Source organism: Rhinoderma darwinii, chromosome 1 (genome assembly GCF_050947455.1).
Source record: "Rhinoderma darwinii isolate aRhiDar2 chromosome 1, aRhiDar2.hap1, whole genome shotgun sequence".
NCBI lineage: Eukaryota > Metazoa > Chordata > Amphibia > Anura > Rhinodermatidae > Rhinoderma > Rhinoderma darwinii.
In genome coordinates, this window is record NC_134687.1 from 93493482 (window position 1) to 93520431 (window position 26950).

General features: G+C 39.3%; 1 protein-coding gene across 18 annotated transcripts in view; it reads right to left on the reverse strand.

Annotated features, from left to right (window-relative positions):
• Positions 1 to 26950, reverse strand: part of TENM3 (teneurin transmembrane protein 3) — a 1030160-nt gene that overhangs the window by 81909 nt on the left and 921301 nt on the right. For all 18 annotated transcript variants that reach the window (XM_075860221.1, XM_075860218.1, XM_075860216.1 and 15 more), the window contains 2 exons: positions 17896 to 18163; positions 13546 to 13689 (listed from right to left, as the gene is read on the reverse strand). In XM_075860221.1, the coding sequence (XP_075716336.1) occupies positions 13546 to 13689; positions 17896 to 18163 (412 nt within the window). The remainder of the gene's footprint in view (positions 1 to 13545; positions 13690 to 17895; positions 18164 to 26950) is intronic.

The following is a 26950-nucleotide window of genomic DNA, read 5'->3' on the forward strand; positions in this document are numbered from 1 at the left end:
GTTTACTAGATAGTGTATGGCAATACTGAGTTTTTCTCTTGGAAGTTTACTTTGAACACTAATGTCCTGGTGACAAGATGCCTCAATGTATAGAATGTCAGTAAGACCTGTGGGAACAGATATTGGTCCTACCCCATCCATCCCAATATCAGTACTTGGAGACCACATTTTTAATATAGTGTGTATTAAGAAATTAGATCAGTACATTGGACCTGTTATTTATAAAACTCTCATTTACACTAGTTTTTTATGTCTTTTTTTTTTCTATTATTTTCATGTATCCTGTAAGCATATTAGAGGTTACACCTATATTAATATGCAATAAGCAAGTAAATACGATCAAGCTAATGGAATACCAATAAAGGCATGCAGCTCTATAAATAGCTAATAGTGATGAAAGATCACAGTCATTTTACATATGAATTGCTGATTCTGCAAGAATGTAATAGGCCTTATGGAAATTAACAAACAAGGCATATGCCTGACAGTGAATTTTTCTTACTTAAGACAGTGATAAAACATAGACATGGTTATCCATTACCATTGTCCTTCATTGAGCGCAGATCAATGAGCACATTTTGGCCCTGGTTATAAAATGGTCAGCTATTATTTTCCATATGCATGTGTCACAATAAATCTCTATTTGTTATAATCCATGTAAACCGCATGTCAGTTTGCACTTTGTACCTAAACATGTTTTATTGATTGTGGATGCAAGTTTCAAAGGCAGAGCTATGGGCTAATGGTTACACTTTTCTTATTTTTTTTTCTAGTATGCTGTTAAAACGATCAGCCATGTAAAAAAAAAAAGAAAGAAATGGAAAAAAACACAAAGGAAACTTGAGAGCAATGTTCTTCAAAGCTCTTTTAAACCCTCTGAATAAATAGAACCGTTTCTTTGTTGTAAATGCTTGAAACTGCCATTATGAACGACATCTAGAAACGAGTGGCCAAACTCAGAATGCAGAATAGCGAGACATATGTAAATGGAAGATAATATCTCATAAACAATATTCTAATACAATGCTGTCCTGATTAGAAATTGATCGAAAATCCCCTGTGTCTCTTGCATGATTACATCTTTTGCAACAATCACCAGGCGACATTTTTTCACCCTGGAAACGAGGCGTTGTATAATTTTCATCAGAGAGGTCCTCCATGCCGGCTATCTGCACTACTGCGTATGATTTATCCTGTCATTAGCTTGAGAAATAGGTCCTTCAGCTTTCCCCTCTAGTAACGCGGAACGGGAGAAGAGCATAGGAATATTTATGACCGTGTATCAGGGTGCCGGTACAAACACCTGTCAGTATCTGCACTCCTCCCTGAAACACATTTCACAGGCTCATCCACCTTGTCATTACAAGTAACCACTTCATTTATTCAATTAGACACGCGTCACTTTGAAAAGTCACCGGTTGTCAGGGAGCGATGCTCGATATAATTTAAAGCTGGGAGATTGGTTCACCTTGTGGCATAAGGCAGGCTGATATTTTACTATTCATATGCATCTCCATTATTGCTGCAAGCACCAACAGATTCCTCATTCCACTCAGGTCCATTATATGTTATTGCAGCTTTTAAGAAATGCTATCTCCCATTGCTCTTGCTCAAAAGTAAATACATTTGGTTTGATAGAACTCGTTTTTTTTAAGCAAATTCAATTTTTTTTCCACTTTTGATGATTTCCGCAAAGTTGTGTGCATGGATGGAACCTTTACAGTAGTACAGAGTCCCTACAGATCTCTATTACAGAGCGGTAAACACACGGTGTGCCGCCATATGGTGCCTCTGTGAGGTGCTACATTTAGAATACATCTGTAATTCAACATGCGATGGAACATGTCACATTTTTCTCAAACGGCATCCATGCAAAAAAGAAAAACAACTCCTTGTGCCTCAAATGAAATGGGAGGCAGATGGAGGTACAGTATATACTAAGCAGTCTTTGGGAATTATATTGTATAGCTGTACAAGAAGGATTCGGTATGTGGTCATGTACATGAGTCCTTACTATAATGAGTCTCTGTCAAGATGAACTACTTTTATTGGGCTCGGCTTCACGGACACAATAGGTGGGAATGAAATATTTTGCGTCTTTGACAAAAAAAGTCCCAATTAATAGTACTAATACTTCTCTACAACAAATTTTCAGATGGTTGGACTGTGTTGCAGGAATACTGTTCCACTGACAGGAATATTCTATTATTTCTTAAGCTTTCCAGTATCCATTTTATCCTTTTGCATGCTTACTATATATCTTTAAGACAAGCTCAAACTTTATAGTGAACTCACTGCTAAAATTCAGTCCCCCAATAGGCAATGATTTTCTGGGCTGCATCTCAAGTGGCGAGATGGGGTGTAGCAGGTTTTGTTTCTATAGGCTTGTCCATAGACGTATACCTTCCATATGGACGAGCATGTGTGAACAAATTCCACCACCCTACCTGGCTTTATGAAAATAATTTTGTTTAATGTATTAAATTTAGGTTTGTAAAAGCAAACCATAGAATTGGAGCATTTCTACTTTAAATTTCCTTCCTGTATGGACTACCATATTAGAAGAAAGATCAATTGCTGATACATTTTAGTAAACTGATAAAAAAAACAAGTAATTTATCTGACCGTTTTCAATTTTCAGAACTATTACATGTTTGTAAAATGCCCATTTGACAATACAGCATTGCACTGTAAATGCCCTTTTATTGGTGGTCATTATTTTTCAATGCAGATACAACATAACCCACGCTCTATTACAAAGCTCTTTTTCCTAATAAATATCAAACTCATTTATGAATACAAGAGCAGGTTTTATTAAAGCGTAGACCAGAAATATTGTCTTACCTATGTTTCTATAGAAATCTTTGTGTTATACATACACTAGAAATGTAATAAAAGTCCATTTATGGCATTGATAGAGAGATGTTTGATTGCTTTATAATAGTGGACATTGTGTTTTCTTATTATTACATCTCTTCCGTCATATTTACAAAGTGTAAATTAGGTTGCAGAATATGTTTTTTCGTTGTTATTGTAACAATGATTTTTTTTCAGCATGGTTATTCTGGAAGGTTTGTAGGCAGTAATATGATGACACATTACTGACTGCATAACAATATCTATATACCAATTCCACAGCCTTCAATTACTGACAAAACTATGTACTCCTGGTTACGGAAGCTCCATCCCAAAATACTGAATGTTTGTTATTATTATCATCTATTTGAACATGTTTTTAGCCTTAGAAACACCAGAAGTAAATCATAGCCCAATATGGCCTTCATCTTGATGTAGGACTATACATTCACTAAAGAGTCCAGAACAGGACCTGCATATACAGGCTCTATTTAGGACTCCATCGGCTTCCCTGGGGTATGGTGAGTAGCCTTGTTATTTGGCTTAATCAATTCCCTACCTACGTTGCTTGGGACCCCCACACATCATATTACTCCTAAATATGTGACTGTGATGTAGCATCTGGAGGACTCCCCCTCCCCCTTTCCTATGCAATTACTACTGTGAAGCATACTTCTGGTGCACTAGCCTGTTTACGCCATTTGTTTATACGCATATACAGATGTAGCCATCTTTAACTTGACTCTGATAACTTGCTGCAGCGTGATATCACACAACAAAAGCCATTGAAAAGTCATTGAAAAAGTCAAGATAAGAGATCTAGCCATTGTTTATTTAATGCATTAAAAGTCAAGGTAAAGACGGCTACATCTGTATATGGAATGAGATCTAATAGTAATGGTGCCCTCCCAGCAGTCCAAATTACTGACAAGATGGAGAAATCGATAGGGGCAGCGCCTGGGCCACGTACATCACAACCTTCAGAGGCAGTTGCCTCTCCTTCCACCCCAACTGATTATCCCACTGAGCAGTCTATGTTAGATGATCTAAAAGCCATCACAGAATCCCATACAGTATTAACAGAGAAAAGATAGACGCTCTCCAGACGAACTTTGGCCTCCTTAGAGTGGACGTCCACACCTTACGTAAATGGGCTACTGAGTCTGAACGGCGAATATCCGACCTAGAGGATGCAGTAGCCCCTCTTAGGTCTCGAGTTGATACTCTAGAATCCTAGCAAACTAATTGGAAGGCCAAAATGGATGACATGGAAAATTGTTTAAGGCGATCTAATATCCGTTTTGTTAGGCTGCCGGAGGGGGTTGAAAAGCTGGATCCTGCTGCCTTCTTGGAGTCATGGCTTAAATTGTCCTTCGGACAGGCTGCTTTTTCTCCCATGTTTTGCATGGAATAAGCACGCTGTATCCCGAACAGAGCTCACCCACCTGGGGCACCTCCATGTACATTCATTGCCAAGTTTCTAAACTTCAAGGATAGAGACAAGCTGCCGGAGCTCGCCAGGAAACAAGGTCCTCTGAAACACGATAACCAAGATGTAAGAATTTTCCCTGATTACTCTCTGGAGGTGCAAATACAGAGGCAGCTTATTACTCCACGGCCCACCCTGCGAGGCTCAGGCTAGTGCACAATGGCTCTACTATATTTTTGGATAAACCAGAAGATGTCTTTGCCTGGATGGAACATTGTGGGATATAAATCGTTAATTCCTGACTAAGTGAATCTCCCTATGCTTAAGCCCACTGTGGATATGGCTTTTACTCCACACCAAAGAAGCTCTCTCCAGAAAATCCTTATGCCTCCACTACTTATTGCTGGGTAGGTAGAGGATTAACTTTTCTCTCTTGTCTAACAAAGTACAGAGGAGCTAAACTGTCTCCTAGGGTCTTCTTCTCCCCTAAAACGTATCTTACATTCTGTGTTCTATTATGCTTATTTCTTATATTTGTTGAATTTATGATTCATCTCAGGGAAGGGGATTGCGCCCACTTTCATCTAACCGTTTAAACCGTATTTTCTAACCCCAGTTTTTCCTTTACCTTAAGCAGGAGCATTACTGCATTTGGGAATCAAGCCTGTCTCATGTTTGGAGGGTGGGTTGGGTTTTGTGTGTTACGGCTTTCCATGTCTCTTTAACCATGTGATTGTAATGTATAACTATGTGTGGATCGGTGATTTGACTTTCCAGTCAGCTGAAATTTAGAGTCCTTCATGGGAATTATACCTTCCTACTTGCTCAAGTTGCAAACTCATTATGTCCTATTTTTTATATAGTAATGGAGACATTATAGTATCTTAAAATTATCTCTTGGAATGTTATTGGCCTCAATGGTAAGTTCAAGAGATCTTTGGTCTTCAATTATGTCGCCACCTATAGCACACATCTAATACTCCTCCAGGAAACCCACTTGTTGGGCTCTAAATTGAAGGCTATGCATAAACCCTGGATTAAATATGGATATCATGCCTCCTTTTCCAACTATTCCTGTGTGGTCTCCTTACTGGTCACAATTCAAATACAAATCTCTGCAATGTGTGATTACCTCTGTGAAAACTGACCTAGGGGTAGATTCATTATTTTATTTTGCCAGCTATACTTTACCCCATTCATTGTTATAAATATTTATAATCCTCCTCCAGCTTCTGTCCAACTCCTACATGAAGTAATGATGCTGGGGACAGGTCTCGGCCCTGCACCTCTCCTACTCCTTCCAATAACGAATCCTATCGTGGAGGTCATATCCCCAGAAGGTATACTGGTAAAAAACCTTCTGGCCATTAATCAGATATTTGCCCAATTCTACTCAGATCTATACGACTTCAAGGTGACTTATTCTATATCTAGTCTAGAGGAATACCTTAATACCATAGAATTTCCTGTTCTGGATGAGGAAGATAGTAACGTTTTAGAGGCTGACCTAACTATAGAAGGGGTCATGGCAGCCATTAACTCTTTCCCGAATAGGAAAACCCCGGGTCTGGATGGGCTCCCCATTGAATGGTATAAATTACATGTGGAATTGATTGCTCCGCAACCCCTTATCCTCTTCCAGCCTTTGAGACGGGAGACAGCCCTCCCTCCCTCTATGTGAGAAGCCCTTATAGTGTTGATCCACAAGCCACGTAAAGATCCAAGGACTGTGGATTTTATAGACCCTTCTCAACTGCAATGTCAAAATCCTAGCAATGCGCTTGCAGAATGTGATATATCACGTTGTTTATCCAGACCAATCTGGATTTATGCACGGTAAAGCCACTGATATCAATTTATGGAGGTTGTTCACTAATCTCTCATCTACCTCTAACCCCCTTGGCTCCTAGATTGTGGTCTCCCTAGACTTGGAGAAGGCATTCTATTCAGTAGAATGGTTATATTTATGGTCAGTATTACGAAGATTTGGATTTGTAGAAAGATTTATCCAAATTTATCTATATTCACAGCCCATAGCAAGTGTCAAATCTAACTGTCATAGCTCCCCCTCATTTTCCCTTACCCTTTGTCACCTTCTCTATTTGCATTAGCGATTGAACCCCTTGCTTTGGCCATTAGGAACTCCCCGGATATAGCTGGATATGCTTTGGGGGGAAGGGAGGCAAGGGTTTCATTGTACACTGATGATATCCTTGTTTCCCTTAATGGCCCAGTTCATCTCTGCAATCCTTGCTAACGTTATTTGACAAATTTACATTATTCTCTGGTCTGCGGGTTAACTGGTCCAAATCATTGATAATGGAGGTGGATGCGGGAGCTAGGGGGGCCACTCTACCTCCCGTCTACAAAGGGCGGATAAATTACGTTTCTTGGTATAATAATTAGTCCTGACATTCACCTTTATACCCGACAACACATCTCTACTAGTACAGCGGCTTAAGGTGGATTTTGATAAATGGAGAAACCTGCCGCTCTCGGTAACAGGTCATGTCAACCTGTTTAAAATGAAATCCCTCCCTAGATTCTTATACCTCTTTCATAATTCCCCTGTTTGGTTACCTCTCACATTTACTCGAAAGTAGACAAGGATCTTAGATCACTTATTTGGGCAGGTGGAGTCCCCCAAATAGCCCTTGGTACCCTCCAGCTGCCTACAGAGCGGGGAGGTCTGGCTTTACTGAACTTATATTTGTACTAGTGTATGTCTGGTGGTGGTTTACTCATAGACATCTTAACCCATCTACAACCCTAGTGGGATCCTATAAGTCCTTAGTCAATTCCTTATACCGACAGGCCCCCCCCCCCACCAGGTCACCTGCTCACAATCCCGATGTAGACAATCTTCAGGGTTTGGCAAAGGTCTCTCCTACTTTTTCGATCCGAAGAGGTGTCCTGCTCACCCAGGACGCCTCTTTGTATAACCCAAGTCGGACACACATATGGAAACTCTCCAATCCTAATTTATTGGCGGAACTGGGCATACTGACTTTGCAGGATGTGCGTGATAGAGAATAAAATTGTCACTTTCACACAACTCAGGACTAAGCATCAGGTCCCACCTCACTTAAAATTCCAATACTTTCAGCTTAGACAAATCCTCTGGTTGCAATTTGCAGGCTATGTTCTACAGTTAGTTGGGGAAAAAACGGGCTATATTTGCCTTTGGCATTTTATGTAAATTATGATCTACTGTTGTGCACATCCCCAGTGGAGGACTGGGTAACACAGCAGACATTAACCAAACCAATGTCTACACTTTACAAACAATTATTATTATGGGTCTCTTCTAATAAACTTGTTAGAGCCTCAGACAGATGGTCTCAGACCCTTCCCTCTATATCTGCTGATGATCATGAGAAAATGCTGAGTGCCTTGATTGGGCCCTTATATCGGCTAGAGATTGGCTCATTCAAATCAATTTTTTCCACCAAATTTACTACACTCTATCTAAATTATTTGGAATAGGGAAGCTCTCTTCCCCTTTGTGCCCGCATTGTCAGAGGGAGGAGGGTTCCTTCCTCCACATGTTTTGGGAGTGTCCGCTTATTTTTGACTTTTGGTCTGATGTGCTGGAATTTATGGAGTCAAACATTGGACTTGCCTGTATATTAGATCCCAAAGTCTGCTTAATTCTTCTGGTAAAAGATCTTATCAATGCTATAGCTGCCAGATGCCTTATGACGTTTTGTTGTTCTATGCAAAAAAGATTATCCTTCTGAACGGAAGCATCCTAAAGCCCCTACATTAGAAGCATGGATTGCATTAATTAATTCCCATCTACCGCTCTTTAAGCTCACTTATCAAGCTCGTGGATGCCCGGATAAGTTTATGAAAATTTGGCAACCCTGGATAGCTAATCCTCATACTTCCTAATAGCATTAGCACTTACGGAGTGTCTCCTGTTTATTTACCTACTCCTCCACTGACCGCCTTTTAAGCATTGCATCTAACTAAACATCTTGTTTTTATGCAAACCAATGGAAAGCTACTTGTTACATGTCTATATTATATACCTAAAATGCTGTGTGTGTATATATAGGTACATATACTATTACTCTTATGTATCTACTGTGACTTTTTTTTTTGTAGTACCTATTTCATTATTATCATGTTTTTAATAAAATGTACCTTTAAAAAAAAAAAAAAGACTCCAGAACAGTTGGAAAATCGTTATCATATACATTGAATAAATATCATATGTTTAAGGAAATTGAGAATGTAATAGTGTCATGAACGTGACAAGAGCATTCATTAACCACAGTCTAGACCTTAATTGGAACCTAATGCGAAAGATGTCACTCTCTGAAATGTTTCTTGCAGTATAAAGGAAAAAAATAAAGTCATAAAGTAGCGCGCACTACTGTGAAGAGTCATGGGGGCAGTCCTAGTCTCCTCTAGAGTCATGTAGTCTTAGCTTGATTGATTGCCAAGAAGCCAGGATAGCTCATTACAAGCCAGCTCCAGCGGCATCCGGCACATGTGCAGTGCGCAGATGAAGCCGAGGCCAGTACAGCTGTTTTTTATACTGTTGACCTATCTCATCCAGAACAGCTGATCGGTGCGAGGGCTGGGTGTCGGACCCCCACCGATAATATACTGATGACCTATCCTGTGGATAGGTCGTCTGTATAAAAAACAACCCCCAGCCTGGACAACCCCTTTAATCAAGCTAGGACTACATAATTCCTAAGGATACCTAGACCACCCTCATGACTCTTCACATGTAGCGTCTACTACTTTATAATTTTATTTTTTTCCTTATGCTGCAAAGGACCTTTTAGAGAATGACATCTTTAGAAACCTATTTCCATCCATTACAACGCTATGATGGCAGTTTAGGGGCTGTATACGTGATGACAGGTTCCCTTTAACAGACAAAACACATGATAAGTGTAGTACTGAAATAATATATCAAGTCATAGATTTGTATGATTTTTCTTTGTTGCAAGCTATAGTTTAATAAATTAACTGAACACTTTGAAATGTATCTATATGTAGGTAAATACATAATCATTCTTGCTGTGCCAAACCAGTCTGGCCGTTATCGCCAATAGTTCATTTCACCATGCTTATTTGTTATTTCTAAACTGATATTCTGAGCGGAGCTATACATATAGTCTTTGGAGCAGGAAATAGCACCACCTGCATAGCATGTAGCCAGGCAAGCTGTGTGCTTTATGTAACTTAACCCCTTCCCCCTGCTTGCATTCTGGGCCCTAATGTCCAAGCCATTTTTTAGATTTTTCCATTGTCACATTCGAAGAGCTGTAACTTTTTTATTTTTGCGTCGGCATAGCTGTAGAAGGTCTTGTTTTTTGCGGGACGACTTGCAGTTTTTATTGGTACCATTTGAGAGTAGATGCGACTTTTTGATCACTTTCTATCACATTTTTTTTAAGTCAGGATTAACAGAAAACAGCAATTTTTCCATTGTTTTTTATTGTATTTTTTACGGCGTTCACAGTGCGGGTTAAATAATGTAACAGCTTTATAGTCGGGGTCGTTACGGACGCGGCGATACCAAATATGTGTAACTTTTTTGCTTTATTGTAGTTTTTTTAATAGTAAAGCATTTTGTAAGGGGAAAAGCTGGGTTTTTCATTTTTTTTTTTCACTTTTTTTTTTTATTAACTTTATTAAACTTTTTTTACTTTTTTACTAGTCCCACTAGGGGACTTCACTATCCTCCGATCGCTATTATAATACACTGCAATACTTTTGTATTGCAGTGTATTACTGCCTGTCCGTTTAAAACGGACAGGCATCTGCTAGGTCATGCCTGCGGCATGATCTAGCAGGCATTCGCTGCAGGCAGACCTGGGGGTCTTTATTAGACCCCCGGCTGCCATAGAAGACACAGACACTCGGCGATTTTATCGCCGGGTGTCAGTGAGATGAGAGGGAGCTCCCTCCCTCTCTCCAAAACCATTCAGATGCGGTGCTCGCTATTGTGCACCGCATCTGAAGGGTTAAACAGGTGAGATCGATACTAATATCGATCTCACCCGGCAGAGCAGGGACGCCCCCAGCCCTCAGCTGCTTCTGGCAGCTGAGAGCAGGGAGATTTCACGGCTCCCTGCTCTGTTTACTTTATTCTACAGCAGCGACGTAGTTTGGCGGCGCTCTAGAATAAAGCCCACTAATGACCGCCGTAAAAAGACGTATCGGCGGTCATTAAGGGGTTAAAGAAGCTCTGTCACCACATTATAAGTGCCCTATCTCCTACATAATGTGATAGGTGCTGTAATGTAGGTAACAGCAGTGGTTTTAATTTAGAAAAATGATCAATTTTCACCAAGTTATGACCTATTTTAGCATTATGCTAATGACGTTCTTAATCTGTAAAAGACAGCAAGCGTGATCTCGAGTAAGTGACATACATTAACGTTATCGAAGCGTCGGGAGTGTTTAATAAACATCGTGTCCTGGCTGGAAGCGATGTCTATTTACTCTCAAGACACTTCAGTAACGTTACTGTGGGTGCAAGTGACAGCTCACGTTGTGCGGAGTACATGAATGGAGAGAAGTGTATGATGCTGAATGGTCACTGATTGGTCAGCGTCATACACTTCTCTCCACAACGCCCACTTGGTCAAAAAGTAAAAACACAGCCAGTTGGGCATTAAGAAAGTCATTAGCATAAATCTAAAATAGGTCATAACTTGGTGAAAATTGATCATTTTTCTAAATAAAAAACACTGCTGTGATCTACATTACAGCACCGATCACATTATGTACAAGATAGGCCACTTATAATATGGTGACAGGGGCTCTTTAAAAGAGACAGGGCACTTGGTTGCTCCATCTGTGCATATCCTTCACGGTACCATAGTGATTTGAAGGCCCTATACAACCCATCACTTCATCAGCAGGGCAGGTTGCGGTTTATGAGCAATACCATCATCTGCCTGCACACAGGGTATACATGCCATGTATCAGACATTCTAAGTGAGTAACAACTATATCTTAGGACTTTCTTACACTACTTACTAATACTTATTTTGAGTCTCATATTTAACCCCTTCCTCCCGCAGCCATTTATCAGATTTTCAATACAAAAAATTTCCTCCCCACATTCTAAAAGCGCTAACTTTTTATTTTTCTGTCGATATAGTCCCATGAGGGCTTGATTTTTGCAGGATGAGCTGTTGTTTTTTCATGGCACAATTTATTGTATCATATAATGTACTAGGAAACGTGAAAAAATTATTTGTGTGGTATAAAATGAAAAAAAAAAAGTGATTCCTCTATTGTTTTTTGCGCTTCGGTTTTACGGAATTCACTGTGCAATTAAAACGACATGTTAAATTTATTTTGCGGGTCAATACGATTACGGCAATAACAAATTTTTCTGTCGATTAAGTGGTACCATTTTGGGGTACATGAGAGGTTTTGATCACTTTTTATTCCATTTTTTGCTGGAGATGAGGTTACCAAAAAACAGAGATTCTGGCGTTTTATTATTTTTTTTCACGGTACACCGTGCGGGTTAAATAATGATATATTGAAATAGTTCAGACTTATACGGACATGGCAATACCAATTATTTTTTATAATGTTTCAGGAGGGGAAACGGGAAAAGTTTTTTTTTAAAACTTTCAATATTTTTTTTTGTACAGAAAAAAAACTTTATTTAACGGATTTTTACTTTTTTTTTTTAGTCCCTCCTAGGGGACTTGAGCCAGGGATCGTTGGATCATTGCACTATATACTGCAATACTAATGTATTGCAGTATATTGTATTTTTGACAGGCATCCATTGAGTCCTGCCGGAGGCAGTGCTTAAGAGGAGCACAAAGATGACAGACCTGGGGTCTTCCTTAGGCCCCCAGGCTGACATAGCAACCATAGGCTCCCCTCTTTTTATAGATTTCAATGCTGCGGACACTATTGACTGCGGCATTTAGTGGGTTAAATGAGCGCGATCCCACTCGTTACTTTCAAGTGTTGGCCGTGACATACAGCCGCCACCCGCATTGTATGTGGCGGGCTGAACCTGTGAGCTCGCTCAATACTTACCCTACCCGGTTATGATCTAGCATACATCGAATGTCGTGAAGGGGTTAAAGAAGACCTCCAGTGGAAACACAACTTTCTATGTCTGCATTCCCCATATGACTATATACCACACTCTACACTTGAACTGCTGCCTCGTTTGTGCTTTAAAAAAACCTTTATCTTGATTCTTAGATTTCCCCAGCTTTCTCTTCCTCTTTGCTTTGAAATCACTCCCATGATGCTTCAGCACAGCATCACATGACCAGCTAAAGACCATTTCTGCATGCTGGGGGACACTGAATATAAATCTCTCTGTATTCTTCTAAATAAGCTGAGAAACCATAAGTATACAGCCAGGGAGGCTGCAATATATTCTTCTACATTATACCTATGTGACAGGAACCTGTCTAAGTATCAGTGGTAGATGATAGAAGTTTCTCTCCCCCTGTGCAAATCTAGTGTGGTACAGGGACTGCTGAAGCCTGTGATTGGTGACACATAGATCTCCATAGAAGTGGTGAAGCCTGTGATGGGTGACACATAGATCTCCATAGAAGTGGTGAAGCATGTGATGGGTGACACATAGATCTCCATAGAAGTGGTGAAGCCTGTGATGGGTGACACATAGATCTCCATAGAAGTGGTGAAGCCTGTGATGGGTGACACATAGATCTCCATAGAAGTGGTGAAGCCTGTGATGGGTGACACATAGATCTCCATAGAAGTGGTGAAGCCTTGGATGGGTGACACATAGATCTCCATAGAAGTGGTGAAGCCTGTGATGGGTGACACATAGATCTCCATAGAAGTGGTGAAGCCTGTGATGGGTGACACATAGATCTCCATAGATACAAGTAGAGAAAGCGTGTCACCGAGTCTGATTCACACTGCTGCTAAGCAATCATCCCAGTCTAATATATAGAGATAGAAGCAGCAAGGAGAAAGTCTGACACATGGAATACCATAATGATTCACATGGGAAAGTTTTTTTTGGCCAGAGTGTCCCTTTAATTTTAGATGCCATCACAGGGTACACAGTGTTGAAACTTTGAGATACACCAACTTCTGTACAGACAAGGGTTCCTCAGTGAGTTCTTTAGCATTTTTAGCTTTCCTTTTACTAAAATAGTTTGGGAACAACTAGTGCAGGACAAAGAAATGCAAATTTCCTAAAAAAAAATCTGGCACCAAAGTCACTTTGTATGAGATTAAATATCTTAGGAAAGAAATAAATAACTTACCATTCTGGACATCCAATACATGATGCTTATGTAATGTCCAGCCACCCATATTTGAAGCATCCAACTCATACCCTTGCAAAACGGCTGTTCTTTTCTCCCAAAGTGTCAGGTCAAGACATGATTCATATTCATACCCAACAGACACTGCAACCGAAATCAGAAAGAACATAAGCTATAAAAAACAGGATTAATGGAAGGACTATACTTAATACATATTATGTGTAACAGCTCCCATTAAATCCTTCAGTGACGTGATTACCGGCTGTGCTATACTTACATACATTTATTGTTTAATAACCTTATCATACACTGGAACTCTCTTTAGACTGGTTATTAAACAAATACGAGGCAGTATAACCTACAGAGTGGGGATCATTGATAATTGGATCATGCAAGTGGCAACACCAGAGATCCATGTTCACAATTCTAAACCCAATGGTTTCATTTACACTTTGGAGATTGATGTGTTATTTTACATAAAAGCCACATAGTGATATATTTACCAAAAAATATTGGAACACATAGCTCAAAGTATTGTATGATGGGTAATACTGTCAAAAATTAATGAAGGGTAAAACCATCAAATGCTTTTTTGGGGGTGAAGTTGGTAAGCATATTATTATAACAATCTAGTGTTTAATTCCCTCCTAGCAATATAAATATTAAGCAATGATATTACTAGAGACTGAGCTTTTTTTTCTTTACAAAACTTATACCAAAATACATTCTTTTTTTGTTTGTCTTTATCTGTACATTCTGTTTTTGTTACAAACTTGACAAACCTTTCCCTCATTACTTGTTTCTTCAAACATAAAGGCTAAAAGTGAAGATCACTCCTACTACTTTAGCCTGCTAAAAAAATATGTATTTCCCATTCTGCCCCTAAAATGTATGTCAATAATTTGTGGAAGGGCTCGTCCAAAATTGCGGAATTGCTGCATTTTTTCTGTCTGAAAAAATGCAGCAGAATACAGTAGCATAATTCTATAAATTCCTAATGCAAAGTAGTAACGGGCTAGGTAATGTCCCTATGGGACACCCTCCCTCTTGTATTTAAAAGGCAACTCCATAATAGATATATATGCACAGAAAAAGCGGAGTACAAAGCCAGGTATATATAAAAGTATAACAAATTTTATTAATTACACATATCAGACAAACATTTTAAAAAGGTACTTGAATAGAGAGACTCTATAGAATTGTAAGTACAAGTAAACAGATAATCCAGGTATATATGGCAATTAGTGTTGCACTATATTCCTTATATTGAGGATATATGAAATGGGAGGTATGTCATCCTATAAGCGAGTAATCCCTCATGTAATGGACAAAATGGTCCGAGGGGCAGTTTTTCAAAAGGGAGAGCTTGAATGTCATAAATAGTTGTGGAGAATCTTACCCATGTCAGTAGTCCTGGAAGCCTGGATATCTTGTATTAAACCCCAACGCGCGTTTCGCGATGTCTGCTTCCTCAGGGGGTATGTGGTGTCTTGTTGCAGTCTCGGCTTTAAGTAGTGCAATGCCCATGTGTTTTCTATTATTTTTTCTGCTTCCATGAAATCGTGGCGCATGTCTACCGACGCAACCGAAGTGTGGCATGCCCCACTTCCGGCCTCCAGCGCTGAAGCGCACATCCATGCTTTCGGTTGCGTCGGTAGACATGCGTCACGATTTCATAGACGCTGAAAAAATAATAGAAAACACAATGCATTGCACTACTTAAAGCCAAGGCTGCAACAAGACGCCACATATCCCCTGAGGAAGCAGACATCGCGAAACTCGTGATGGGCTCTAATACAAGCTATCCAGGCTTCCAGGACTACTGACATGGGTAAGGTTCTCCACAACTATTTATGACATTCAAACTCGCCCTTTTGAAAAACTGCCCCTCGGACCATTTTGTCCATTACTCATGGGTGTTTACATGAGGGATTACTCGCTTATAGGATAACATACCTCCCATTTCATATATCCTCAATATAAGGAATATAGTGAAACACTTATTGCCATATATACCTGGATTATCTGTTTACTTGTACTTACAATTCTATAGAGTCTCTCCATTCATGTACCTTTTTAAAATGTTTGTCTGATATGTGTAATTAATACAATTTGTTATACTTTTATATATACCTGGCTATGTACTCCGCTTTTTCTGTGCATAGAATACAGTAGCAGTATAGTGGATGAGATTTAACAAATCTCATCCACACACTGCGTAAAAATCCCAAACCGAAAATGACCTGCGGTGCGTAATTTTCGGACTGCAGCATGTCAATTCCCCCTGCGGAATGTGGTTAGAATTGCTGCCTTTTTTCATTGGAGATGTCACCATCTCATTGCATTGTGAAAAACGCAGCAAAGTACGCACCATTTTCTGCCGTAAAAACCACAGGAAATGGTGCGTTTTTGCCGCAGCGGAAAGTCTGCAAATTTTAACGGAATTGCTGCAGAAATTGTCTGCAACAATTCCGTTGTGTGTGGACAAGCCCTAATAGAGCATTTAACAGTGAGGAAAATAACCAGACAATGGAAATGCTTCTCAAGACTATTTATGGTTTTCTCTGTATGTTAGCAAGAAGCAGATGTCAGATGGATTTGAGTAACAAATGACTGCAGAATTAGACTTAACACAGGTGTATTTGTAGTCTGTAACCATGGAAACACATAGGTCCATATGGGAGTTGAATACACAAAATAGTAGGATAGACTACGCAAGATTACTAGTGAAGTTGCTTTAGTTTTTTTTATTTTTAGATGCAAAAAACTGGTTGCAATTGTGGACAATTCCTTTAAAATATCTTCCAGTTCTATTTTACATCATAGGTACAAAAAGGAAAAACTCACCTACTGATTCACAGTCCTTATGATTTTCAATATAAATAATAAAACTTATGAGAAAGCTATCCTAATGAAATATGCTAGCTCACCAATTATAATACTATCTGCAGGCTGAAAAAAATGCTATTTATATTCTGTATGTCTTTTGTATTTTAGGAAACTTGTGAACAGAAAATCCCATTCTCTTATAGGTGCTAACTACAATCAAGGCTTTGACTCAAGCAGCAGTATTATAGAATTCTTCTTGCCATGAATTAGCATATGGTTAGCATTTTGTCTCCGAGCTTAAATTGTTGCTGTTTTCCAAGTTCAACTAAATAACATTGACTACTGAAATCCCAGATAATTTTCTGTGCAAACACCTCGAATTCTATAACACCTTATGTGATGAATTGCAGCTACCCTGCAGTGTTGTTACATATTTCCCCTATGTCATGGGCTGTGCCAGCCTCGTCATCTCTCACCCCTGCTGCTTCTGCCTGGTAAATCTCCATTGCCCCAGGATAAAGGTTCATCAGAGCTTCACACCTCAATCATCGGGGACAGCAGTTTGCTCCTTAATGGCAGGAGCTGTGATCCTGAGATTTGTAGTCTGACTTGAATATTTCATCTGTTTCTTCACAACAATATTAATGGGAAGTTTATATGGCTGTTCAGTTTTCTCACCGATGGACTGATTCCGTACCCCTTTGATAACATTATTGCCTATTACAATAATTAGTATCTACAGCACAGATTTCTGTCTAATGTCTTGTACAGATGGTTAAATGTCATATACAATATGGAGAACAAAACTCAGCTGCCTTACAAAAGGAGGGAGCAATAGTCCATGGGGCAACTGGAGAATATATACACATTTTAAGTGCAGAAGACAAATAAAGAAGGTGCTACTCGCTTACCAATGTATTGTCAGTATTTGATGGCGGCTATATGTGAAGGTAATCTATTGCCAATCTATTCGACAGACTCAGTGGCGTACATAAAAACAGGGCCCCGTGGCAAACATCAAACTGGGCTCCTTATAGTGCTGGGTTTTGTAACACAAGACAAAACTTTCTGGTGTTTGATTCCCCTTCCATACCCTTGCCATAACCCTTGGCCCAAGTTCCCAAGCCTTTGCTTGTGTAGGTTCTTCTCGACACCCAATAACTAAAGAGGATGGACCCCCTCTCACCAAGGGCCACATAGCAGCCACATATTTGGCATCTATGGTACATAAATCCTTGGACAGAATGGTGAAAACTAATAAGCAAAATATGATAAACAGCACAGGCTCTTAATAAAAGTAACTTACAGAGCAGGCAGTTAAACATCTGTGTGTGATATTCCATGACACAAATTTCTACAAAATTAAATGTCACTGAAATATTTAAACTGCTGCTTAAAAAGAAGATGAATGCCTATACAGCGGCAAAACCAGTCTTCCGTTTTAAAAGGCTATAAATCAACCTCTGCTTGACAGAGTTCCTAAAATAAATATTACTGTTTAATTATAATAGAAATACATACCGACAGCTTCAGACAATCCATAGACTTTCTGGTTATAAGCATCCGTCTTATCCCAAATGAAGGTGTATGAAAGATTAGGGGAGGCTGGAAACCATTTCTGAAAAAGTCTTCCAACTACCGCCACCATAAGATGAACTTTCATTAGATTGAAGGGTATTACAGAATGGGTCATTGTAATTTTAAGAACAGATTTATATCCTGCAGCTCTTGAACTTAGATAAGATAGTTTCAAATCCGTCCCTGGAATAGTTGTTTCTTCATGAAGCACCTGATATATATATAAAAAAATAAAAAGGATAAAGTACTGGTAATAAAGTATAGTATTAAAAGCATATGGTAACATATCAAACCCTAGTTGCGAATTGCTGATAAATATCCAAGTTTTCATTACAAAATGTGAATACTGGTTACATATCGGTTCTGTGGCTATTATTACCTCAATGACTTGACAAGTGGAAGCTATAAGCCTACATTCACATCTTGTACATTTTAGTGTGCACTCAATTCTGCTACTTATGCCCCATCCTATGGTATATTCCAGGAGAGGGCAATTATTGGGGCAGAGGAAATGAGTTGGTAATATGAGCAGCAGATGCCACTCAGCAAAAACATATGCGCTAAACATCTCTAGATCCTTCTCTTCTGTCAAGTTGATAGAACAGCGATTTCAACACTATTTCCTTTTTCAGATACAGTATACAAAGCGCTTTTTCAGTTTCAAAGAGGTCAAGGATCTCCTCAACCGAAGAACTTCTGCCCCAGTGGTTGTCCACACCTAATAACAAATAGGACAGAGCGCTTAAAACAAGTGTGCACATACCAACCAGCTATGATGTCACACATACAGCAGTATATCGTGAGGTAATGTTTCATAGAATCTGCATATACTAAAATAAAGTGTTTATCTATATAATGAGAAAGCTTTGGTTATGATTTCTTTAAATTGTATGATGTCAGATTTTATACACACAGATAGACATGAGCATAATCTGCATAAAAATTTAAGGAACTTTGTAACCACCTTGCACTACATATCTTATACTCCCCATAAAATAGACCTATATTATAACCGAGAGCTGAATTCACAATTCTAACAGCTAATATTGTATCCGATTGACAAGCTTGTCGGCAGACATATCCCTTATCTAACAGTTTACGGCAGTTGTATTCTTTTATATCACATTACTGTACGGTGCCTGTTGTAAATACTACACTTCCGAGAATACAAATCACCACAGCAAGATCTATGCAAACATTGAGGTGTCAGTAAGGAATATTAGGAGATTCGAGCTCTGAATCCTGGAGAATAGTGAATGAAGGTCTGAACGATAATAAAGGCATTCAGGATCCAATGTATTGCATGGAGTTTGCATGTTCTACCCATTTTGCGTGGGTTTCCTCCGGGTACCCTGGTTTCCTCCCACACCCCAAAAAACATACAGAAAGGGAATTTAAATTATGAACCCCAATGGGGACAGTAAGCAAGGACTATCTCTGTACAGCACTGTGGAATATGTTGCTGCTATATCAGTAGCAAAAAATAAATAAATAACGTTGCTCAACTCAACACAGTAAGGCCCTGTTCAAATCCAACAGAGATTACCGGAAACATAAGCACAGCATGCTGAGCTATTGTTTCCGGTAAAACCACGAATAACCTGTCCGAAACCCGACAGAACCGCCATCCGCCGGTAGTGTCCGTGGTGCAACGGAACGTTGCTTCTGGTATACACTTGTTCTGCTCCTCTAACGAAGCAGTTAGAAGATTTTTGCAATTACCCTCTCAGTTCTAACATATAGAGTGGATAAGAAGAACCACAAAGGGGTAAACCACCCATTTTATACAAGTATTTATTAGGGAAAGGGGAGGAGAAGGAAAAGACTGTCAGGTCCGTATTTCACACCGAATAACCACCTCTGTAAATTGAAAGCTGAAGGCATGCCTGGAGAGAAGTGCACCACACAAATGTCTGAGGTACAGCTTCAATGTCAGCCAGGAGGAACTGCACTTTATTCAGAACAAAGAAACACACACAGAGAAGACACATGCCCCTCCCTCGAGATGTGGGACTTGCTTAAATCCCACTCGCTCCTCAGCTATAAGTTTTCGTGTACATTCTTCTGCACAATCCTCTTTGCATTCTAGGGGGCGGTGTCTTCCATAGGTGTGTCCGACATGAACAAAGAACTTGTTATATATATCAGTATATTACACAAAGAACTGAAATGTATATACATATGTGTGAGGATAATATTTTTCAAACAATATACATAGTAATGATCCCTGACAAGACTTGTGGTTCAATGTGCAAAAATTATAATAAAAAATAACAAACTTTATTAATTAACTTACAAACAATTAATGTGAATTATTAAAATTGCCCAATGCGGGTCTAAAATAATTTTAGTGCAGATGACCCCTAATGCTACACTATTAAAGGACACAATTTGCCTTGTGGATTACTTACTATCCAATGTTGCTAGCATACAGTGATAATGGTACAATACTACCCATCAACTTCTTGCGGATACTAGCTGACCACGCTGCTGCTATAGCTCTCATGCAAGGGAGCACTTAGCTTGCCTCAGAGCAATCACTAATTTTAACAATCAATTTCCCATAATATGTGAATAGGAATACAGGTATCTACAATATTTTTGAGCATAATTTCATTTTAGGTAATTAGAACAAGGTGATATTCAGGCATATCCACTGCCATTCCCTTGTAATTTATACTGATATTCCTGGCAGCAATCTTGATGGGTAGTATTATACCATTATCACTGTATGATAGCAACATTGGATAGTAAGTAATCCACAAGGCAAATTGTGTCCTTTAATAGTGTAGCATTAGGGGTCATCTGCACTAAAATTATTTTAGACCCGCATTGGACAATTTTAATAATTCACATTAATTGTTTGTAAGTTAATTAATAAAGTTTATTATTTTTTATTATATTTTTTGCTCATTGAACCACAAGTCTTTTCCTTCTCCTACCCTTTCGCTAATAAATACTTCTAATGAAGCAGAACAATGGGATGACCTGACGACGCAGATGTGAACAGGCCCTAAAATAGTGTTTCAAAGTTCACTTTTTTCATTTATATAGCGCCTATATATTCCACAGCACTGTACAGAGATTGTCATTACTCATATTGGTCCATGTCCCTATTAGGGCTTACAATCTAAATTCAGTATGTTTTTAGAGTACCAACCTACGCAAACATGGAGAGAACAAAACAAACTCCTTGCAGATGTTGTACTATGTCAAATTTGAACCTAAGACTCCAGCGCTGCAGGCAGGGGCGTAACTAGGAAAAACTGGGCCCCATAGCAAACTTTTTACTGGGGTCCCCCCTCCTCTGCTGGGTATCACACAACCCCCCCTTGTAAATAGTGCCTCCCTATAGATTCCACGACACAGCGCCCCCTATAGATAGCACCATACACAGCCCCTGTAGATAGTGCCATACACAGCCCCCTGTAGATAACGCCTTATAGCCCCCTTGTAGATAACGTCTTACAGCCCCAAATTCCCCCTGTAGATAATGCCATACAGCCCCCCTGTAGATAACGCCATACAGCCCCCCCTATAGATAACGCCATACAGCCCCCCTGTAGATAATGCCATACAGCCCCCCTGTAGATAACGTCTTACAGCCTCAAATCCCCCTGTAGATAACGCCATACAGCCCCCCTGTAGATAACGCCATACAGACCCCCCGTAGATAACACCATACAGACACCCCCCTGTAGATAACACTATACAAACCCCCCTGTAGATAATGCCATACAGAGTCCCCCCTGTAGATAACGCCATACAGAGTACACCCTGTAGATAACGCCATACAGACCCCCCTGTAGATAACGCCATACAGACCCCCTCCTGTAGATAATGCCATACAGACCCCCCTGTAGATAACACCATACAGAAACCCCCTGTAGATAACGCCATACAGACCCCCCCTGTAGATAACGCCATATATCCCCCCCAAAAAAAACAGCCTATAGTTTGTCCTACAAAAGACATGCATCCCCTATCCACAGGATAGGGGATACATGTGTGATCGCTGGCAGCGATAAGGAGAACGGGGGACCGAAAGTCCCCTGAAGTTCTTCCATGACAAACCTTGGACTTCCGGTGTCTGCGCAGTTCAATAAAAATGAAAGGAGCGCTGGTCATGCATGCGCACAAGCGCGACTGGTGCACAATTAATTTCTATGGAGGTTTGTCATGGAGAACTTCGGGGGACTTTCGGTCCCCCGTTCTCCTTATCGCTTGGCGTCCCAGCGATCACACATGTATCCCCTATCCTGTGGATAGGGGATGCATGTCTTTTGTAGGAACAACCACTTCAGTGGCGTCGCGCTGTAGCAGCCATAGCAGCTGCTAGCGGAGCCTCCGGCCATGGGGGGGCTGTGCTGGCGGGTGGCATGGGCCCCCTCATGCTGCGGGCCCCATAGCAGCCGCTACGGCTGCTATAGCGGTAGTTACGCCACTGGCTGCAGGGCAACAGTCCTAAGCAAACACTAATAATTATTCATGTATATAGTAACACTACATTCACGAGGCTGCAAAAAGTAACTACATTGTTGTAAAGTTAACATGATATGTCATTCCACCACCAATTTCCCCACTTCCATGGCAGTTTTTGTAAAATGTATAAAAGGGCTTTTGGCCCCACCCATGCTTAGAGGATCAAGTAGCATTGTAGCCATTGTAACCCCACTATGCCACATTATAGCTTATAAAATCGAATTACATAAACACAAAAAAGCCCTTGTAATGTTATATGATGTAACGCATATTTAAGAAAGGTGTCTTTGCTTTAGCCGCCTCTTTGTTCAGCAGCCATTTTGTCTGACACGTTCAATATTGAGGAATGTACTAGCGTGACTCATCTCTCTAAATTATGCCAAATGATTTTAGCTAACTGAACAACTTATCTCCTCTATAAAGCTGTCGGTTTTGATGATGTTCCAATGTATGTGATATATGTGTAGGTTATATTATCAAACTAGGCTCAGTTACTTATTGCTTTTCTTTTCATGTAGAGGATACATAAAAGGCTCCCACACATTGCTCACTCTGTTATCGCTGCTCTCTTGCAAAAGGTTTGGCTTTTCCAAATGGGAAACTGACAGACATTTTAACTACAGTTTGATGATTGAAGTTTCTGGGCTGTCATTAGTCATGGAGATTTCAGACTTTTACGTACTCAGATCTGGCAACTAAAGCAATCACCTTTATTTCACTTTGAGCCGCAATGACAGGATTACAATCTATAATAAGATTCCTACACAAAGAAGACTAGCATTTATAGTTGCTAAGCCACCAAGCTCTGCTCGTTTCATATGCATCGCCAAGTGCACAAAATAAGAATTGGGAGCGTTCCCATGGGACAGCTTTCAAACATTCCTTTTTATTGGAATATTTTGGCAGGGAGCGTATGCTTTCCTATGTCATTCGCACGTTTTATTACCAAGCATTTTTATATGTCAGGTTTTCATCTCACTGTCGGATCTTAAATAAAACAGCTGCCTGTAATCTACAGATTTCCCCTACAGTTGTTCTATAAAGAATATACATACATTTAATGACACTCTCCATTTGATCTACTATCCTTTTATCTTAGCAGAAAGAACAAAAATAAACCTGATGGGAGGAGGTTTCCACAGAAGACAAGATAAAGAGTGCAAAGGTGGATAGGCCTGTACACGCTATGACATTGCTCAGTATACTGATTTATTTATTATTTTTAGAGAATGGCAGAAAATTTAGTATAAAGAATTCATTACGTGCCAACAACAGGCTTAAAAGTGTCTTCTGGAATATATAACTATGACTCAAGTGACAAAGCACTTCCAATTCCCTAATATATTGTCTGCCATAATTTGGCCTTAAGCGTTGATCTTGGAGACCACAGGTAAAATAAGAATGGGGTGGAGGTTGACGGTTGGTTACAGTGCTTGCAGCTCATCCATAGACGTTGGATCTTTGCATATATCCTGTCCCTGAGATCAGTTTAAACAGAAAGTATATTAGGAAGCTAAGTAACACCTACTGTATGGCTCTGACATCTCAAATCTTTCTTGACTTAATGTTCTCTGCTCTATTTTTGGGTCTGGCGTAGAGAGCCAATGGCCATAAAATACCGGTATCTAAGTATACAGAAGGTCAGATGGTTGGCAATGTAACCTCTGCATAATTTCATTATTGGCAAAGGTTAACCCTGGGTATCTCTGCATAGCTTTTGCAATATATCCATATAGGTCAATATTCTTCTGAACGGGTTCCCTGGCAGGTGGTTGTCCAATTCTGTCCCGAAAATAGGATGAGGCAGTAGCGGCAACCCTTCCTGCACAATTAATGCGAGTGTGTTCTCCTGATGGGTTTACAGGAAAAGGAAATATTTACCGCTAAAGAGTGTTTACAATGCATAAGACTACATTACGGCCAAGTTTAGCAAGTGTGATGGGAATTGCAGTACCCAAATGCATACTCAGACAATACCACCCATTATGTGATTAGATGCTACTGGTCGGTAGCCAAGTTTTCGTCTCCTTTCAGATGCTAGAAGCCTATTTAAACATGCATTAACCCATAGTAATCAAACAACTATTCGCTTGAATCATGCAAGCTTGCTATAGAAGGGTGAGTTGGTTGGTTGCGATGGGATACTGCACATTTCTACTTTATTAATGCAAACATGACTATGTTCATTATTTGGAAGAAACATTTTGTATGTCTTCATTATCATATCTATATTGGGAAAAATGTATCAGTGCAGAGCTGTGGCTGTGATGAGCTGGTACATGGTCATACGGTACATCTCTGTAGTATTTTTCACTTTCTAGTATTTATGTTTAAAGAATCTTTGAAATGTAAGATTGAGTTTTTCATTTTCCCCTGTGATCTTTCTGAAAAATGGAATAAAAGAATTTGCTCACAGACAGGGTGCACTTTATGAACAGTCAAGCGTGCTGAGCGCAAGCATGTGTTCATGAGCCCTGGCTTATCATTGGTTAACATCAGTCACATGAGCAGGCTTGGAAATGAGACCTGGATTTCACTTGTAAATTGTCCTGGTGTATGGCATAGAACTGTCACAGTTTGACTGCTCCTTTTGAAGGTAGATCTTATGGCCTGAAAGCAATAACTATAGACGCGGGAATGAAAGCTGTCTAAAGTCTGTGAAAACTCCAGACAGAAATTACAGCCTTTCAGATTGTTCTTTTACACTATATTTTTAAAGAGGTAAAGATCTTGAAAACAACAAATTTTGAACACAGAGAAAACACAAAATACTAAAACGTTATTATTACATATTGTGCATAGTAATATAGTTATTACATGTATGCATGATACATGGGGTCATTATGGGACGTTCCTAGATTTCCAAAGCTGTGTTAAAGGCTCACAGGGATGTTCCATGTCAATTAAGGACACTAGGAATGACCATTAATTTTAGTGGGTGCCCCATTTGGGCATTATTCTACTGTTATAGAGCTGTATAAACATTATGGTTCCCCTACCACGCCTATCTGAATGGGAGATTGTTGTGTTCCTTACTATCAGACTCTTTAGCCTACAACCTATATAGGTTAAACCCATGAATCCTTTTCATACCAAAAGTCCTAAAATTATGTTAATAAAGCAGTGTTTCCAGCATAAAAAAATACCTATACGACCATATAAATGTATACATCAGTAAATATAATATCTTCATTCAGGCCATGTCATTTCTGAGCCAGTTTTTATTATACATTTTCTTTTATATAAAATTATTCCATGTACTAGTTTGAACAAATCAAGTTACTTGTAATGAGTATTCTCCAAACTAATATAACATGCGTCACTATCAGATCAAACAACGCACTGCTGTTATGTTATCTACTGATTAAAAAAGATAATTAGCATATAATAGTAATGTCATTATCTTCAGAGATGACAGCAGGTACCAAATGTTATATTGGTGTGTGCTACATCTGTAACTATATTTTACCTTCACTGACAGTTATGGATTGTATTATGAAACACTTTAACAAAGAATCATATGACACAAATGAAGCCTCTGCGCTGCAAAGTTATGGATGTGACAGCGCTATTCTCCAAATATAAAAAGTTAGACTTTAAAATGTACAATAAGGCTGGATTCACACGAGCACAATACGTCCGTAATGGACGGAACGTATTTCGGCCACTAATCCCGGACCGAACACACTGCAGGGAGCCGGGCTCCTAGCATCATAGTTATGTACAATGCTAGGAGTCCCTGCCTCACTGCCGGACAACTGTCCCGTACTGTAATCATGTTTTCAGTACGGGACAGTAATTCCATGGAGAGGCAGTGACTCCTAGCGTCGTACATAACTATGATGCTAGGAGCCCGGCTCTCTGCAGTGTGTTCAGTCCGGGATTAACGGCCGAAATACGTTCCGTCCATTACGGACGTCACATGCTCGTGTGAACCCAGCCTTACCCCTTTTGAAGTATAAGTGATGACATCACTAGTCATGATATATAATAATATATTCTATGGGCTATTTCTAAATATATTCAGGTTACATGTGTCAAATGAAAACTTGCATTTGATTTAAAAAAAAATAATAATAATAATAAAAAAATAAAAATTTAAAAAATTATACAAAATAATAATAAAAAGAAATAAATATATATATATATATATATATATATATATATATATATATAGATAGATAGATAGATAGATAGATAGATAGATAGATAGAATAAAAGAAAGTCCAGAGCAGCACCATACAACAAAGCAAATATGGGATGGTGCAAGCCACAGACACAGGCTATGTCCTATTATTCACAAAGCAAAAAAAATTGGCAGCACTCCAGGATGTCAGGGTGAAAAACCAAAAGATGAAGGTCTTTAATCTATAAAAGGGCAGCCTACACACACACACACATATATATATATATATATATATATATATATATATATATATATATATATATATATATATATATATATATATATTTATTTATTTATTTATTTATTTCTTTTTGTTATATATTTTTTTGT